The sequence below is a fragment of the Mauremys mutica genome, chromosome 4 (assembly GCF_020497125.1).
Source record: "Mauremys mutica isolate MM-2020 ecotype Southern chromosome 4, ASM2049712v1, whole genome shotgun sequence".
Taxonomy (NCBI): Eukaryota; Metazoa; Chordata; order Testudines; family Geoemydidae; genus Mauremys; species Mauremys mutica.
The window spans coordinates 72847878-72866714 of record NC_059075.1 but is presented as its reverse complement, the minus strand read 5'-3'; the positions used below and the strand labels follow the sequence as shown (position 1 = coordinate 72866714).

General features: G+C 49.7%; 1 protein-coding gene across 3 annotated transcripts in view; it reads right to left on the bottom strand.

The window, feature by feature from the left end:
• Window positions 1–2921: 2921 nt before the first annotated feature.
• The window catches only part of AMBRA1 (autophagy and beclin 1 regulator 1), a 191662-nt gene continuing 175746 nt past the window's right edge, over window positions 2922–18837 (bottom strand). For all 3 annotated transcript variants that reach the window (XM_045014742.1, XM_045014743.1, XM_045014744.1), the window contains 2 exons: window positions 17331–17524; window positions 2922–4598 (listed from right to left, as the gene is read on the bottom strand). In XM_045014742.1, coding sequence (XP_044870677.1) covers window positions 4108–4598; window positions 17331–17524 — 685 coding nt within the window. In that variant the 3' untranslated portion in view covers window positions 2922–4107. The remainder of the gene's footprint in view (window positions 4599–17330; window positions 17525–18837) is intronic.

Sequence of the window (18837 nt, the reverse complement as noted above, 5' to 3'; positions counted from 1 at the left end):
CAAAAAGTTTTAATCTACAGGAGAACTTTACCTCTGACCCCTGAGGTGACTATGTTTCCTTAACAGCCTCTTGTGAGGCTTTATCAAAAGCCTTTTGAAAGTTAAATAAATTCTATCCACCAGGGTCTCCTTTCTCCATGCTTCTGTTAGCTCCTTTAAAGGCGTCTGACGGGTTAGAGAGCCAAGAAAAGCCTCGGATTCTCACCTTATTTCTTGTTCCCAAGAAACAGACGCTCCCATTTCCCCATCTGAATGGGGCCAGGGAACGGCGTGTGGCCGCGGCACGGCTTCCTAAGGCAGCTCTTGTTGACATGCTGGGGTAGCAGGTACGAGGGGCTGCCTCACCCTCCCTCCTGGAAGGGTGTTTGCTCCAGACTGGGGTGTTTTCTCCTTTCAGAGCAGGGTGTTTGCGAGAGGTGCCCTTCTTAAAACTGCCAGAGAAGCAAGGCTGGTGCAGGGAACCAGCCCTAGCACTGGCTGCAGGCCCCCACCAGAAAATGGCTATGCCATGATGCTATTAAGAGACGGAAAAACCCTAATAGGTCTCATCTAATTCATCTTCTTACCCACATCACCCTCCGTGTAGGATTGTCCCCTGCAGCATACATTTCCCAGGCCTTCTGTAGCTCACTTGTAAGTAACTCAAGGAAAGGAGGCTCTCACTCTTTCCCCGTAGGCTAAGATCTCACCAGTCATGCTTGCACTGATCTTGAGCAGTATAAGGGATGGAGTGGGAACAGCAGCCACAGCTGCCCTGAGATTCGCTGGGGTCCCCAGCCTTGAGAGCACAGGACTTGTTAGCACAGCCTCTGTTCAAAGCTTAATGTGAGGAGAAAGCTGTTGGACCTCTCTTCTCTGACTGGCATCCTAGAGAGCTAGTACCCGACCTAAGGGATTGGGGGTGTGGGCGAGACAGTACATCTGCAGGGACTTGGGAAGGGGTGGCCGTCAGTGCCAAGGGCCAAGGAGCTGGAGGGAGACAACCTGAGCAGGAGTGATTCTACTCACCTTTTCCCTCCTGAGTGCTGGGCTCCCCCTGGCAATCCAGATCATCCTCCCCTCACTCTGCTCCATCAGGGACTCTGGGCCTATTCTAAGGGGTGGGCTGTTGAGTTGTGCAGATTCTCTGCCTGCAGCAGCTACAATAAACTGCTGCTGCCTCTGCAGGCTCAAGCCCACCAACTTCTTGCACCAAAGAGCACCTGCCAGGCTTTCAACAGCAGCCTGCCTTCTATTCCCAGCACAGCTTCTGAAGAAGAGTAAGTGAGGGCTCAGCAGGCTGTGGCCTGGGGAATTCCCCCACCACCTTCCCTCAAACCATTTGTAAATAAATCAACTGCAACTGTGATCTCAGCCTCTGCACAGAGCTGTATTTGCCAAGCAGACTTGAGAGAGAAGTGGAGAAGAGCCTTCTTCTCAGTACTCGGCACCTCTAGGAAGGCTTCACTTGAGCCTTCTCCAAAAGAAGAAGATCTACTTCCATACAGGAGAGAGAGTGTGTTCAGACTGATCTGAGACATCAGGGCTTGCTCCTGTTCCCAACGGAGCTCATGGGAGTTCTACCCGTCAACTTCAGCAGGTGCAGGACCTTAATGTGGGGGTTGAGGAAGTGTGCCCAGAATAGCTAAGATGCTTCATGTCCATTCACAGCTGCAGCACAGTGGCCTGGCTCAACTGCTGCTGGGTATATTAACAAATTGGGCCCTCATGAACCAGGCACCACTGCAAAAAGGGTATCCCAAGCGACCATTTCCCTGTCCCGATGAGGCTCTCCCCCAAGTCTGTCTGGCCACGGGCAGTAGGGAAGGAGGTAAGTACTCTGCAAGGCATTCATCTAGCAAGAACGTGCCTCGAGGCTCTTCTGGGAGGCAGACATGGAGAAGGGTGGGGAGAAGCCAGTCTGGTGCATTGGCACCTTTCTGCAGGTTCTGCTCCTTTTTATTTTCAAGGGGAGCAGTAATTGGACCCACAAGCACTGGGAATATCCAGTGCAGACTCTGGAATAGCAGGAACATAGCCCCTCTGGCTCAGGGTACAGCACATGCCCATTGAGCCTGCACAGATGCAGGGGCAGGATGTGTGAAGCCATCATCACCTCAGAAGGGAATCCCATTATCAGGCCCTGTCAGCTCAGAGATGCGACTTGCACAGGGCAGGTTTTAGAGCCTCATTAACACCCTGTGATGAGGCCTGGCAGTGGCTGATTTGATTTAAAGTTCATTTCCAGGCTGTGATTTAAGGGAAGATTTGCTTAATGTTCTTTAACAGACTCTTCTGACTGAGAGCTTGAGTGCTGCTTAATGATGGCCTTATTTATTGGGATGCTCTTGCAGTGCTGAGATGGGCCAGGCAGGTGCTGGGTGACAATAACTCAGACACAGTGGGGGAAGTGCACCTCACACCAGAGTGGTTATCATGCCTAGCCCCCATGGGCTTAAGAGCACAGTCTCCTCTCTGAACCAGGCCCATGGCCACCTCTCCTCTCCTCCCCAGGAAGCAGGCAGGCAGATGTCTCCTGGCTCTCTTGGGGTAGGGGACTGGACAGGAAGGACATTTCCTGGCTCTCCTGGAGTAGACAGCTGTGTCCCTATTGTTTTAGCGGAATATAGTGGGATTCAACTACTTTTCCCTTGCCTTAGGAGGTGAAAGGGAGAGCGAGGGGAAAACCAGGGAGGAATGTACCCAGCTGTGCAATGTTGGAGCAAGGCACTTGGAAGCAGGACTCCTGAGCTCTATTCCCAGCTCTGCCAGCGACTCGTCACAGAGGTGATTCTACTCATTCCCCCTTGTGGGGGGTGAGGGAACGAGAGGTTGTTTATGAAGCACCTGGAGCTCCTTGGCTGCAGGCGCTATGGCAGGGCCAAGCACGCAGACACACACTCCCCCAGCACACAAGAGAAGACAGCAGGCCAGAGAAGGGTTTGTCATATTTTAATGACGTTGATCTTTGGTGTTTCCCTCGTTAGCACTCAGACTCTCCCCCTACCCTCCCGCCACAAGCTTGCTGGGATGGAGAGTTACAAACGAAAAGGAAAATCACATTTTAGACTAAAAACAAAATATTATCAGAGCCTTGATTTCTCCACTAGAAACTACATGTACAAGGTCAAGATTTCACATGCAACACCTTACGTCACAGACCCATACCTCATGCCCTGACCTGGAGCTGGAAAGTCACCCCCTCCCTGCCCCAAGGGAAATGCAGCCAGCCAATGGTGCCATGATACTGGCAGGTTTTGCCAAGATGGCTCATTCACGTTAGTATTGGCACAGCTGGGGATGTGAAAATATTGGAGTATCCTTGAGCTAACTGCATCCACCTCACTCCCACATCCTGCATTTGCCTCCATTCTCTCTCCCCACTGATAGCAGCTCGGTGCTAAGCTGACACTCAAAGAAAAGGTCCTCACTTCTGAGAGGCTCCTGGGTATATAAAGGATGGTGAAGCTTAAGCCTGGCTCTTTCTACTCCAGCTCTGCCTCAGGAAGATCGCACACTGGACAGCAATAATGTTCTCTCTAGTCTCCAAAATGCTCCACCCTTCCCAAGGGGCACTGGGGCCATGCCATGGAGTGGGACTCTGGCCTGGAAGACTCCTCCACTGCACTGGCAGAGCTGGGGCATCAAATCCAGGATATGCCCAATAGGATTGCCTGTCTCTGGAGGACACTGCAGGCCCCCTTCCCTGATATTCGTTCTTCTGCTCATCCTTGGGGCTGGTGGCAAGCAGGGGGAAAACACTCATTTTAGGAATGGTAACATTTAGAGCACTGCAGAGTTAGGGCTAAGCCCAGGGATTCCCACTAAGCTGGGATATTTACACAAGGCTCAGAACAGCATTGTTAGGGATCATTAATGTTCTCATAGAAACTGTGCAGGAGCATGTGTGCCGGAAGCTAAGACCAAATAAAGCTTCTTCTCCCTGGGGTCCCTATAAATTTGGTGCCTTCCCTTCCATTTCTGCCCCCTCCGCACAGATACAGAGGCCCCCTCAATTACCATCATCCTATCAGAGCCACAATACCCCCCTCTTCCAGCTCCTTATCAACTGTGAGGTACAGGTCTCTGCTTAGCAGTACAAGGGTAGCACCAAGACACAACTCATCTCTACCTGTTCCGTGACTCCCCACTGGTGCTGTTGTTACTATAGTAGTTGGTATTGTCAGGAAGATGGTTATTATTGGTTAGGTCACTGTATTCAATTGGTCCCTCAGTGTCCATAGAAGACTGGGACTGCTCTGGCAGATCCAGCCCATCGGCTCCTTGTCCTTCACTCCTGCCAGGAGCTGTCTGCGGGCTCTGGCCATGCTCTGCCAGCTGCATAGACTCTGAAAGGATCCGTCCCTCCAGCTCAGCTGCCAGCTCGCGCGAGGTGGACTGCTGCATCAAGGCACCATCAGCTCCCATGGATTCCACACCAGTCTGAGAGCTGCGGTGAATCCGGTGACTCACAATGATGTTGTTGCCAAAGCCGCCCATGGATGCCATAGTGGTGCTCTGCTCCCGCTGGACCACAGCAGTCATGCCACCCTCAGCCATCAGCCTCTGGATCCTGCTGAGGGCATCGTCTCCACTGGCCCCATATTCTGGACCTTCACCTGGAGGAGAGAACATAAGAAGTGGCCAGAGTGTACAAGAGACAAGAACTATGGGACAAAGAAAACCATGCTGGCCAGCCAGAACGGAGGAAGCAGAATGGTCAGATGCAGCATGGTGCACATGGACTAGGACAGGCCAGCGACAAGGCACGCAAGCTCCTCTGCAGATGTGCAGGGTTTGCTCCATATAGACCCTGGAGTTTTACTGTATTTTGTTTAACTTTTATTAAAGAGACAAACAAGAGAAATTCAACTTTGACACCACACATCCCTCAGCAGAACATCTGCCCAAGCCACAGGCCCCCAAAGCTGCCAGCCCATAGGACAGAGGACTGAACAATCCCTGCCAGCCAGCATCAGGGATGGGTAATGTTGCCCTGTCTAAAGGGCCCTGAGGGTGGGACACTTGAGGTAAAGCTCCTCAAACAGCCACGGATGAGTGTGTCCATGGTATCTACACACCACTAATGCCAGACTCTCCCACAGAAAACAGCCAACACCACACAACCAAAGTGACAAACCATCCTCAATAACCCACACCCTGCACATGCTACTCCTCTCCCCCGCCACACCAGGGAGGGGAGCAGTCCCCCCCAGAGCACTGTGAGTCAAACTCCCCTGTTGTGCTCCACCTAATCTAGAAAATATCCCAAAGTGGCAGGCCCTGTTGCCTGAGGGTCAGTGCACCAGCCCCAAGTTCACAGGCTGCAATAGGTCCCAAGGCAGCAGACAGGCCCCCTGGCAGACTCCACCCACTCTAAGGCCACGTAGACCAAAAGACAGATTGTGCAGCATGTCTCTCCCCCTCGAGCGGCTGCATTCTGTACTAGCTGCAGCACAGGAGCAGTTTCCAAATGAAAGAGAGAAGCAACAGACCGGTCCCAGACTAGGGTGGCAAAGATTAATAAGAGAGACCTGGAGACCCCTCTCTACCACACGTTCACACCCATCCTGGGCTCCCTCAGGCCCTAGAAAAGAGAAACAGCATCCCTGAGACACACAGCAGAGTCTGGGAGGAAGCTCTTATCAAGCCATGCAGGTGTGTAGTGAAAAGGTCACAGAGACAGAGTTTCTTCCCAGCTATGAGAAAGGTCAGTGAGTCCCCAGGGCCCTGAGGGGAAGAGCACAGCTCAGCATGCACTGCAGTAAACCAAACACTTTGCCATGTGGCGAGAGGGGCTAAGAACTCACTTCCAGTGCCCTTCCTCTCTTACCCCACCAAGAATCTCCCAGAGGGGGGTCCCCCCGCCCCCTCCAATCAGAGAGAGAGGCCAGGGTTGGAATGGATAGTGATCCATTGCTGTGTGCACAGAGCAACCACAAAGCAAGATCTGGGCCCGCACATCACCACAGTGGAGAAGACTCAAGAGTCTAAGTGGAGAGTCTAAGCATAGGCTCTATGGAGAAAAAAATACTACAAGAAATAAAGCCTGGCAAGAGGAGGAACAAGTCACTAGTGCAGACAGGTCTGGCCCCTGATCCACTTACTCCATTTGCCGTAAACCTCATCCAGACTGTGCAGGGAAAGGTTCTGATTCACTGGAATGTGTTAGAATGATTCCACAGAGGGATGCAGTAGCCTACCTGATTCTTATTAAAGAGATAAATTTCACTCCCAGCTCTGCACTTGTTAGAACAGAGGAGAAAGGAGCCAGCTTCTCTGGCACCAGAGGAAAGAACACAAATATGAGTAGGACTATAGGGAGTGTGTGTGGGGGGGTGTTTAAAAACCAACAAAACACTGAACTAGAGGGCAAAGCTGACACTGCTCCTGGCAGTGGCCTGGATAACATGGCTATAATGAGGGAGCCGAGAGAGATTCAGCCTGGTCCACACACAATTTTTGTACCATTGTTAACTATTTTGATTAGAGCTGTGGCGTTTCTTTTTTTAAACCCTGTTACACGCATACAGCTTGTCAAATTTTACTATTCATGGCACCAACAGTGGGCTGGGCACTTCACAGACCGAAACAATTACCGGATCCCTGCCCCATGGAGCTTACACTAACTAGGCGATACGCAGACCAAAGCAGTGGGGGATGGGATGCAGCGACAAGCAGGACCGGATGGGCAGGCTGAGCGCCTGGCTTGGTTTGGAGGTTTCACTTTGGAGGGATGGCTGCTGTAATTTACTGACATTACTCTGAGGAGGAAGGTCTGGTTTATGGAGGAGAGGGTGGATGCCTGGAGGACACAGACAGGTGCCTGCACAGAGGTGCAGAGCTGATTGAATGTGAGGATGACAATAAGGGATGTCTGGGTGAGGAGGAATCAAGCGCAGAGAGGCAGACGGGCTGTGCAGGGCTATGAAGAGAAGGAGGAGAAGCCTGCGTATGATACATGGCCGATGGGAACTAGCTTTGGGACTAGCAGGGCCAGATGTGGTAAGAGCAGCGGCAGGGAACATCTAGGAGGCCAGAGAGGAGGCAGCCACAAGAATCAGGGACCCACCAAGTGTTTTAGCCAGGGGGACAGAGATGAGGAAGTGATTTTGAAGATGCTGCGTAGGAAGAAGGGCCGGAATTAGAGACAGCATCAATGTGGGAGAGATGGAGGGGAGAACAATGCTGAGGCTTGAGCTTGCTGGGCAGAACGTCACCAGAAAGAACCTAACAATGGAATCCCAGCCTCACAGGTCACAGATGCTGGTTATTTCAGCTACGCATTAACCTCTCTTCCTGCATTGCCTGGGGAATGACAGAAGTGAGACACACACACACAGACAAGAATCATACAGGAGCATACTAGCCACAGAACCGAAATACCAGGTTGTGGGTGAAGCTGAACCAGGTGGTTAGCAGCTCTGAATTCTTCCTTCCTGGAGGCAAGTCAAAGCCAGGAGAGCCCCAGGGCAGGTTGTGGGGGGGGACTCACATCTCATTGCTGCAGCATGGCTGTTTGAATTTTGGGGGCATGGATGGTGAAGTTCTGAAATCCCATGGATTGGTCTGGACGGTAACAGCCACCATCTGCCGAGGCCAATGATTTTCAACCTTTTTTCATTTGCAGACCCCTAAAAGATTTTGAATAGAGGTACAGACCCCTTTGGAAATCTTAGACAGTCTGCAGATCCCCAGGGGTCTGCAAACCACAGGATGAAAACCACTGGTCTAGGGAATGCTCTCCAGGACCATGGGAAGCAGAGGTGCTTGAAAAGGGCAGAACATTCTGGGGCAGATTTTGGTTAAGAGAATTATATGCGTTTCCTTTTGAGGTGCTGTGGCCAAAGGCTTCTGGGAGCTAAACGACATCAGCCCAACTGAAAATGGGACTCTTAGCACCAGTCTGGCCCAGTGACCAAGATCCCAGAACAGTTACTATAAAGAGCCTGCAATAAACCAGCCCCTCTGCCACTAAAGAGGCCATGAAAACACAACAATGCCTCCTCAGAGGGTACATGGAGCACTAGTGTATATAAAGCAAAGATGCAGGCCCCCAGGAGGTCCTTCCTCCCATCCTGACAGGACCCTATACAAGGCAGCAGACATGGCCCCTCAGCTGCTGCAGGCTGGGAGGATATTCTACCTAATGACTGGTCACAGTGCATACTCTTGGGACCAGCAGCAGCCAAAGCAGAGTGCAGCTCACAAGTCTAACCCTCACAGCAGTCATGCTGCTGTCTACAATTACTTTTCAAGGGAGCCAGTGTAAAGTGCATTGCACTAATCTAGCCTAGATTGCATGGGTGCAGGTCACCACAGTACAGAGGGTATCTTCAAGAAAGATTAAATCCCAAGTGAAGAAAGTTTCTTCTAACCACCACCAAGACATGAGAGTCTATGTTCAGCTCTTGGTGGCCATTCCCACAGCATCTACCTAGCTGCCTGGGGCAAACGGTAAAGGGAGGACATTAATTGAGCAAGCAAGTTCCTCCAGACATTTCCCCCTTCTCTGGGCAACACCCCCACCTTTTAGAGGTATAGCTTCGGTCAGCATCTCATCCTCTGCTAGACAGAGACTGAATGGCTTTGGTAAGAGTATCAGGAGAATATTGATCACAATTCAGACCACACCACTGCAAGTCCTTTGTTACAAAGCATCTGGCAATGCTGGAAATAGAAAGCATTAGAAATCCAGAGCTCACAATATTGGCTAGGGCCATGCAAACCAGTTCCTAACTTTATAGGCTGTAAATACCTGGTATTCCCCCGAACCACCCCCAATGCATGCCCTGCGACTACAAGTCAGCCAAGATTGTCAGCTGGCACAGGCGCCAACTTTCTGATTTCCCCAGGGATGCTCGACCCCCCGCCTCCACCCCAGGCCCTGCCCCCATTCCACCCCGTCCCCCAAGGCCCCACCTCGTCTCTTCCTGCCCCCACTCCTCCCTCTTCTGCTGATCAGTGGCGGGCAGGAGGCACTGGGCGGGAGAAGCAGATCAGTGGGGCCCACTGGTGAATGCTGAGCGCTTACTATTTTTTTTCCATGGGTGCTCTGGAGCTGGAGCACCCACGGAGTCGGCACCTATGTCAGCTGCTACTCCTGCTGCTGACACGCTCAGGCATTAACAGCATGTGCTGAATACGAGCACTCCCTGCAGCCAGCCTTCAGGCAGATCATGCCTACCTCCCCTCAATTCAGATCACTGTGCTTTACTAAGCTACGTCTGGAGTGGAATTCCAGGGTTTGAGGCAGTTGTCTGCTCAGAGAACAAGTGCAAATTCCACAACAGCAGGCCCTGCTGCTCAGCAATTTATCACGTCAGGAGCAGTCATATTAAGAAACCTGAAAGTGCAGAGAAATGAGTGCTAGAGCTTCTAAAAAAAGGCCAGCGGGGACTGGCCTTCAATATCATTGCTGCACCCACTGGCTTGGTCACTCCAGTCCCTTACCCACATACAGCTGAGCAGCGCAGTTTGCTCTTTCCTTGGTCCAGCTTGTTACTTTTCTTTCCCCCTCCTCTCAAATGTATAGCAATTGCCTCAGCTACTAGGCAGCAGAGACAGTGTCTCACAGAGTCTGTCCCATCAGTTGGATAAGATCAGGACAGGAGGGAGGGAAAGCTGGGCTGGTGACTGAGTGTCTCACTACATCTTCCAACTCTTTCAGGCTCCACTGGGGTTTTGGCTGGTGCTCAGCATGAGCAGAGAGCTAGTATAAGAGGAACGAGCTAAGTGACAGTTTATTCCACTTTTGCATTAAGAGGCTGTTTGCTCTCTCCTCACCTTTAAAGCTCAACAAATGCATTGGGACCACCTGGACTCTGCAAAGGCCCTCTCACACACTGCACAGAGGGCAGTCTGGAGGTCTGCCTCACCCAGCTGGCCCTACATTGCCTTTCTTAGGAGGGCCGAGTCAGCCTGCTCAGCAGAATGCAGATTTCTCATGGATACTAGTATGACACGCACAAGTAACATACTCCCTTTTGTTTCTGGATGGGGCATGACCCTGTGACTCCCCAAAGGTGAGTCTTTCTGAAACGGTCTCTGCTGCACTAGGTCTTGGGAACATTGTCCCCAGAGCACCACTTTCTTGAGTGCTGGTGAATTTTCCACAGCACTAAGCAGCTCGTGAGAAAAGTCTCTGCATGATCCCAAGCCCTTCCTTGCGCAACATGGTGCTCTTTACTAACAGCTCTCCTCAGAATACCGGGACAACTGGCACCGCAGATGGCTTTAGGTAATGCTCACATTGCAGCAACATGGTCTAGGCCAGGAGACCATGGCAATTCTTTGTGGGCCAGGAAAGCAGCCAAGACCCCACCTCACACCAGAGGCAGAGAATTCAGATTAGCAGGCAGCCAGCTCTGTAAGTGAGGGTATTGAGTGAAATGTGAATGTGGACGTATCACACGGAGAAGGAACAGCTGCTCATCTTCCACCTGGGTTGTTCCGATGTCAGAATTCATCTTGCAGCAGAAACTGACCTTGAAACACCTGAACTGCTTTGCCATTCACCTGGGATAGGGATAAACCAGCTCCACTCTGTCAGGCACAGAACAGGATCACTGAGCCCAGCAAATGGCCCAAAGCCAACTGGTTGGAACTCCTTCAAGGAATGCAAACATTAAACGGAGCCACCCATAGCATTTAAGTTATAAGGCACTTCCCAAGGGTCCAAAAGATTCCTATTCCTAAACAAATGCAAAGCCACAGGCAGAGCTTATGGCTACTTATCCCAAAGAGTAGGGGATTCCTCCAGTCTGTGCAGCTGGCACCAATATCATATTAGTGAGTATGGCAGAATCATCCTCCCCAGTGGTTGGAAATCAACTCAGATGTCCTCTGCCAGGCTGCTCTAAGAAGAGGAGAATTTTGTTTGGAGTAGCAAGACTGCAAACTGGGAATGTATAATGACTCCAGTAGAGCCAAGAGACAGCAGGCAGGAATTTTACAGCTAGCAGAGGATGTAAAGCACTTTCCACAGGACATACAAAGGGTGTGACATTTATCTTCCCGGGTGCAGGGAGGCAACGTAACACATGTTTAGCAGGGACCCAATGAGCAGCAGGGCTTGGATTGGGCTGATTTGTGGTAGCATGGCATACTGGCACCTCCCTCCAGGTGTTATTTTGTGCTCCAAAATCTCAACTCCCCTTTTTAATAGAAAGTCAGTCTTTAGCTGTTACGGTTGTGAGCCTCAACAGCAGGAACTAAGCGTAAATGATGGAGAGAAATCTATTAAATGAGTCTGCCGAGAACATTGGAACAATAGCTCAGAGGTGTGAACTGCCCCTTAACTTGGATGCTCAAGGATAATTCCAATGTTAACATTGTTACCTATTTCATACCTCATGTCAGAAAGGAACAGGAGGGTCACAGTTCTGCACAATTTATTGTGAGGGGCGTCTCATTTTGGTACCATACAGGATACCACCACTTATTTTCCCACAAGCCCAAGGATTTAAATTAATATTGGAAGGTTTTCAAAAAGCTCTACTTTTGGGAAGTTCTGTGGCCACTGCTATACAGGAGGTCAGACCAGATGATCACAATGGTCCGGTCTTGTCTTAGAATTTATTAATTGACTCTAGCAGGGCCCATGGGCACATAAACGCCACTCACCAGTCTCCCACCAGGGGTTTGTTTTGTTTGAAGTTAATGTAGTGATCAGAAGAGAGAGGGACAGATATATATTGTTAAGGGCAGAGATAGGGCAGGCAGACTGTTGCACAAGCTTCCCTCACCCAGCTCTGCCAACACTTCTCAAGCTCAACCGGTAGCACCTCTCCTTTAATATTCCAGTCCTGGGCTTCTCCTGATAAACAAATTGTGTTGATTCAGTGATCTGTACAAATGTCAATTAGGGACTACGATGGAATGCATCAAACTCGTGTCATTTCTGACATGGTCTGGATTAGAAATCACGTTTCCTAAAGGTTGGTGTGTTGGGAGGTCCTCCTTGTTTCTAAGGAGATTTAATTTGGCCCTCATGCAAGCAAGACCCTCCCCACTGCATCTTTGCAGGGAAACTGAGCCATGTAAATACCAACATTTAACAAAGACTCCGTGTTAGAGCCCAATCAAAATTACTCCTACATCTGTCAACTTAAAAGGAAGCAGGAGACAGACACATTTTTCAGGGAGTCAAAGCATCTTTCAAATATTTCTTAGTGCCTTTCTCACAGCCTTTCACCCAAACCTGGGTCTCTCTGGCTTATGCATGCTTCACAGGCGACAGTTCACAAGGCAGTGATTAACTAATGGAAAAGGCAACATGTGCACTAGAGGGATTTGCTTCTAATAAATTCACTCCCTGTGCATTCATTCTTCCAAAGCAAGCACAAAGACAATCAGAAAGGCAAAGCCTCTGCAGAGCTTAGCAGGGAGAGAAGGAGACTGTATTTACACACAGAGAGCTTAATTAGATTTCTGATGCTACACTGCATATTTCTTTCCACAGAAAGTATACATCTGGGAGAGCACCATGACGTGGAATTCCTCACACCAGGAGAGGGGACAGCAGGTGGTCCAGAAAGCCACACCCTTGTTTCCAAAGGAGCTGCAATATACACTTGCTTTTTTCTTTCTCATTATGAAGCTGGTCCCTAAACATTTCCCTTGGTGCTGCCCAGACTCACATCTGTTTCATCCATCCTGCTGAGTGCTTCCAATAATAATACTAAGCCCTTCTATGGTGTTTTACATCCTCAGAGCGCTATACAGAAACAAAAATTAATCCTCACAACCCACTCTGGGATGTACTATAGGGAAGTTTATCCCATTTTACGGATAGATTAAATAACATGCTCGAGGTCACATACTAAGGTAGTGGTAGCACTGGGATTCATGTTTAGGAGTTCCTGGTTCCTAGCCCTGTGAGCTTACCATTAGACAATGCTGTTCCCCTTTTAAAATGGCATCAAACTCAGTATGGTTGAAGATTCTGGGAGGTGCAGAAAACAAGAAAACCATCCAAAAGGCAGCAAGACATCTAAACAGTGTAATGTGTAGCCCCACTGGTGCCAGGCATGGTGGGAGGGTTAAGGTGGACTGGCTGATGACAGCCCGACCCTGTTCTGGGCAGGGTTAGATGCCACAATGGGACAGAACTGGCAGCCACTCTACACCAGTGCTTCCAATATTTCCAGCACAAATGGAGCCATGACAGAGCTACAGCAACCACAGACTCTTCAGCACAGATGCAGCCCTAAAGCATAAGATGCTTCCGCTTAGAGAAAACACAGCATTACCTATGTCTGAATCTGCTGCCAAAGGCGGCTACAAACAACCTAGCAATGATCTCTGCTTACTGTGGACAAACAGACTGTTTGAAATCATGGACAGTACAAGTAAAATCAAGGAAGGAATGTTACCAACAAAACAGCTGATTTCACACAATCACTGAGCAGGCTCCAGAGGTTACCAGTGGCTCAGGCTATGTTAGAGCAAAGTGCTAACTGGTTCTTGGAAGGAGCAGGCCAGTGATGCTGTAATTGTGCTGGCTAATTGGCTGGAGTGCCAGTCACAGAGGAGCCAAAGGACCCCGTCTATCCAAACCCTGTGACTCTAACATCACCCCAGTGCTAGATGGAAAGGGGCTCACTGGTATCTGGTAATGAGTTTCAGCAGGCCTGATCAGGTGAATGTATCCCAATTCACTAATGTCAGAACCTCTGTGTATCATGAAAGATGTCAATAGAAAGCGAGTATCATACTGATCATTAATATTATTGCGGGTATGTACCGAGGACAAATTTCAAAATTACAAACACAGTGTGTGCCAGGCAGGGCTAACATTACCCCACCCTAAACAAAGGTACTGCCACCTAAAAGGTACCTCCAAGATACATTTAGAGACAATAACACTGCAATTTATATAGAAGGTAAATAGGATCATCAAGCCAACAAGGGGAGGAGATAATACTCATCATCATGGCAGGGGGAGGAAATACCAGGAACAGATCAATCTGCATTTTAGCAAACACCAGCAGGGGAAGAAACCAGCATGAAAATTCCTTATCACTTTCCTCACAGCTTGAATGAACTTTACTTGGGGGGGGGGGGGGGAACCTTCAGAAGAATCCATTTCAAAGGTTTACTGGACTATAAAGAGTGGGGCAAAGAACCCCAAGTGATCTTTCACCTAAGATGACAAAGGGACTGAACACATCAGACTTTGTGGGAGATGCTGACCAGAGGAGTTGGTCAGCCATCTTGCTGGAAGGCAGTATGACAGAATCTTACCTTAAACAGAGGCTGTAGCTTGTTTTGTTAAGCCTTAGTCTCTAGAAAGCATTTTTCACTTTTGTTTGCTTGTAACCATTTCCAAATCCTATCACCTTTGTTAATGAACTTGTTTTACTTTTAAGTTTAAACCAGTGCTGTGTCTGACTTAAAGTCAATGTTAACTTCAGTTAATGTGACAAGCTGCTGGGTACTGTATCTTTAAAGGAACAAACAAATCTTAATACCTCTCAGGAGAGGTATTACATGTGGAGCACAGGATTTGGGGAAAATCTGGGACTAGGTCATCTTGCCATGTGTAACGAAGGTTGGTGGATGCCAAAAAGCGTGTCAGAGGTGTAACACGGAGGCTGTTGGAATCAGAGCACTGACCCAGGGTGGCTTAACACAGACATTCTGAGCATGCGTGTATGCTGGCCGGAAGCGCCCAGTCACGAGAGCTACAGCAGCAGACACTGAGAGGCCCTCAGGGTTACAGGGCAGGCAGTGACACTGGTTTGGATTGCACCCCAGAATGTGACAGTGCTAACTGATAGGGATGCCAGTCACAGAGGAGCCAAGGTGCCAGTCTATCCAAACCATCCTTCTTACTTCAGAGGAGGCTGGGCCACCAGTGTTTGGGAAAGGAATGGGCCTCCTTGCAACAGCCCTCTGACACTGAATTCAGCTTTTGGGGACCGTTTGCTCTGACTGGTTTATAGTTAAGGGGCTCCTATGTTCTGAGCTGCTTTTGGGCCTTGGTAAGCATCTGCTGATGGGCAGAAGCAATGAATCAATAAGATCCACTGCAGAATAATAATACTCTGTCCATCTCTAGTGCCTCCTTCCAGGCTACAAACAATGAATTTATTCCCTCAGAATCCCATTGGCAGGTAGGGCAGTTAGTTCATTTTGCAGGTGAAGTGATTTGCCCAAGGTAAGTCAGTGGCTGAGCCAGCAATAAAGCCCACGAAGCCATGCTGCCAGCCCGCAAAAGGCAGAGGGGACAGCAGGAAGCATTTTTCATAGTCTCCTCTCTTCTCAAAGTGTCAGATCTGTGGTATCCTGAGAGCTGGCATTGCAAGATGGGGCCGCCACATGAACAAGAGGAGATTTCACAGGCTCAGGCTTTCAGCACAGTCATTATTTCAAGTTTATTGATGAACTGTGCCTGCCCCAGGTGCTTGCGTACATGAAAGTATGTGAGAATTTCTAACTGGACTCTCATAACCAACCTGCCCACCTGACAGGGATCTGCAAATAGACAGCTTGAACAGCTGGTGAGAGGATGTGACTCCCAGAACCCTCCTCTTCAATTGCCTCCTCTCCCATGCACAGAGACATATATATCTATGGTGAGCTCTCTCCTGCACTCACCACCTCAGCATTCTTTTCCAATGCTCCCCACTGAGCCAGCTTAGCATGTCTGACTTCTCCAGTATGTCCAGTCTCTAGCGCCCAAGACTCTAGTGAAGAGAATCTCTTCCCAGACTGGTTAGGGACTAGTCACAAACCAGCCCCTGTGTCTGGAGACTGAAAAGCTGTTTAAAAATTAAACAAAATCAAGCCCTCAGCTGGAACAGTAGCAGGGGAGAGGAGGGCTGGAGAAATGCACTGGTTTCATGGAGAAACAAGGATAAGTGACACCCAAACCAGCCCCATAGCCCCAGTCGCTACATTGAGGTGCTGAGGGTCCCGCAGCCTGCACATCCAACAATCTTTACTTTTCTGTGTAGCAGTAGTTTTCCCTCCACTTGCTTTTCTCAGGCACCACGCCAGGTACAGCGAAGGGAACAGGATTATCCTTCCCATGAGTTTGGCATCAGCCCAGCCCATGTAGCTTCCAGCATGGTTCACATGCCCTCAACTGTACTAAGCCGCCCAAGAGGTTAATTCTTATCCCACTGAGACAGGTCGCCTGGAAGCCACTCTCAGATCAGGAGGGCATTTCCCACTTTAATTGATTCTGAACTGAAATGTCAGGACCAGGGTAGTGCAAATCTGTATCTCACACACAGACTGCTGGCTACAGTAGCAGGAGCAGTGGAGGGGCACAGGCCACAGAACAGGCAGTTAGCTCAGCTGCAGAATAAACAGGTGTCACAATAAAATGCCCCTCCCCACGGGGTCCCCCAGCATTCACACAGCTCGTTCCTATAGCCCAGACTTCATCATGAACATAAATGCACTCAGAATCACCTCCTCTGAATCACACTGCCACTTTCCTTATAGGGGCTACACTCAAGTCAGAGTTCCCAAACTACAAGCTGGAAACAGGTAAGCTGGCCCTGACACTAGAGGTACTTGGAAGAGCTCTGAGGCATGTTCTTCAATATGGGGGAACTGCACTTTGGAAGCTTCCATCCCTGGCTTTGTCGCACACTCCAACACATCCTCCCCTTATCTGGGAAGTGGCAGAGATGTCCTTGAGCAGTTCAGCTGGGATCTCACTGAGGAGTTAATGCAACCACAGCCCCTGCACAACCCAAACCAAGGCAGATACACAAGCCCACTTTTGGAACTGTGATTATACAATGGCAGAAGAGGGTTTGCAGCTTCTGGCCCTGGCAACAGGATGACATCAGAAAGTATAATCAGCTTTTGAAGACTGGGGTAAGAGGGAGCCTAGCTAGACTCAGGCAGGGGAGGGAAGAGTGAAAAATCTTTGCACTGTCCAGTCTCTCATTCTGGGAAGGGAGCAGGGAGATGTCTGCAGAAGCAGCACCATGAGGAACTTATTTACCAGGAACAATGTTCTAGAGAAAGCTTCTTTCTGAACTTTGAAGCAGAGGCCATAGCTATTGCACAGAGCTGAGAAATGAGGGCCAGGAAGAGGGAAAATGCTGTGCTCAGCTAGGTAGAGTAACCCTCAATGGAAATGAGGGTTATAAGGGAATGAGAACCTTAAAACCGTCAAGCCTTGGGATCCTGGTTCCACCTCAGCAAGGCCTAACTGCAGAGGATAACTCAGAGGCTGGTGATGCCTATTTGCAGATAGATGCTCGAATATTGACATCACAGGCGGTTCATGGGTCACCAGAACGCTGTGTGTATGAACTCCCTTCCACGCAGCTGGCAAACACAAGGTAGCTCTGTCAAAGAGAGGATACTGCCCAAGCTCCTACCTTCTCCAGTTCCTGACGTGGCAGCACCTGGCTCCTGTACCTCCCGCTCTGTCTGAGTCTCTGCATTCTGCAGCAGAGGAGCCAGGGTCTGAGTACCCTGTGATGTCACCGAGGTGGTAGGGTTCCTGGGCTGCAGGCCTATGGCATTCATTAGGCCCATGTCTCTGTCCGTCCTCCATGTGGCTCTGCTTGTTCTGAATAGAGAGACAAACAAATAAACCAGGAGCAATGGGGGGGCCTAACAGCTCAGCCTCCCATGTCCCTAGGAACACAACAGCATCCAGCTCACTCTCCTCTCTCCATCCCAACCAGGCACCTGGTAGTTTAATCCAACTGCTTTGCAGGCAGTGAGGAATGGCACTTACGTCATGCTATGAATGCCATCTTCCTCCTTGGTTTGCTGCTCACAGGACTTTCTGCTTGATGTTTAAATCACACTGGGGCCTTGTCACAGGGTCCTTTACCCAATGCTACCTCCCCATAGCTATTGCACAGAGCTGACAAGTGAGGGCCAGGAAGAGGGAAAATGCTGTTTGAGAGGCACCAACATACCAGCAATGCCACCAAGTCAGTATAGCAAACTTTAGGCCTTCGGAGTTACTAGATTGAGCAGGAACTGCAATAAGCAGCTCAGGAACATACATTTATGGAACGCTTCTCTGGCTCAGGAGATGGGTTTGGGTTCCAGGGCGATTTAGCAAAGCAGGGTTGCTGCTCCTGAGTGTATGATCTGCATCGCTTCCCTCGCATTATCCTCTTAGTTTGTCAGCATCACACACTAGCTCCCCTCTAGCATGTGTTTCAGCCTTCTCCTCTCTCCAGTAGGACTGGACATGAGGCTTATTATTTTATTTTCAGAAACAAGTAGTTGATATGTAGAAGCTTCCCAGGTGGGAGTGTTTGCAGTGAAAAGGGACTTTTCCCTGCACTGGCCTCTGGCTGCCTGTCCTGCAAGTGCTGAAGGGGCTGCAAGAGATCACCTCATCACATGGATCATATTCTTCTGTTTAATGCTCTGTAATCTTTTGATGGTCTGAACCCACCCAGCTTCCCAGCCCTCCAACAGGAATCAGAGGTTTCTCAAAGCTGTCCTCCTGCCTCCACACCAGACGGAGAGGGAAAGGGGAAGTCCCCAGCACATCACACTCCTGCAAGACTAAGACACAAGGAGAGAGATCTGATGACTAAGGAGGGAAAAGAACTTCACCTAGCTGGAGAGGACAACACCTTATGCATCCGATGAAGTGGGCTGTAGCCCACGAAAGCTTATGCTCAAATATATTTGTTAGTCTCTAAGGTGCCACAAGTACTCCTGTTCTTTTCACCCTACAGAAAAGGGACAGCATCTCTCTTCTCCCACCCTGCAGTCTGACTGGGAACTTAGGACTGCTTGGGGGAGAGACGGGGGAGCTTGGAAAGAACCACACTCTGAGCTCCAATTTCCTTGGGATTCTGGAGTTCAGGTATCAGATGGATAGCCTGGGGAGGGAGTGCCCCTCACTGGGGC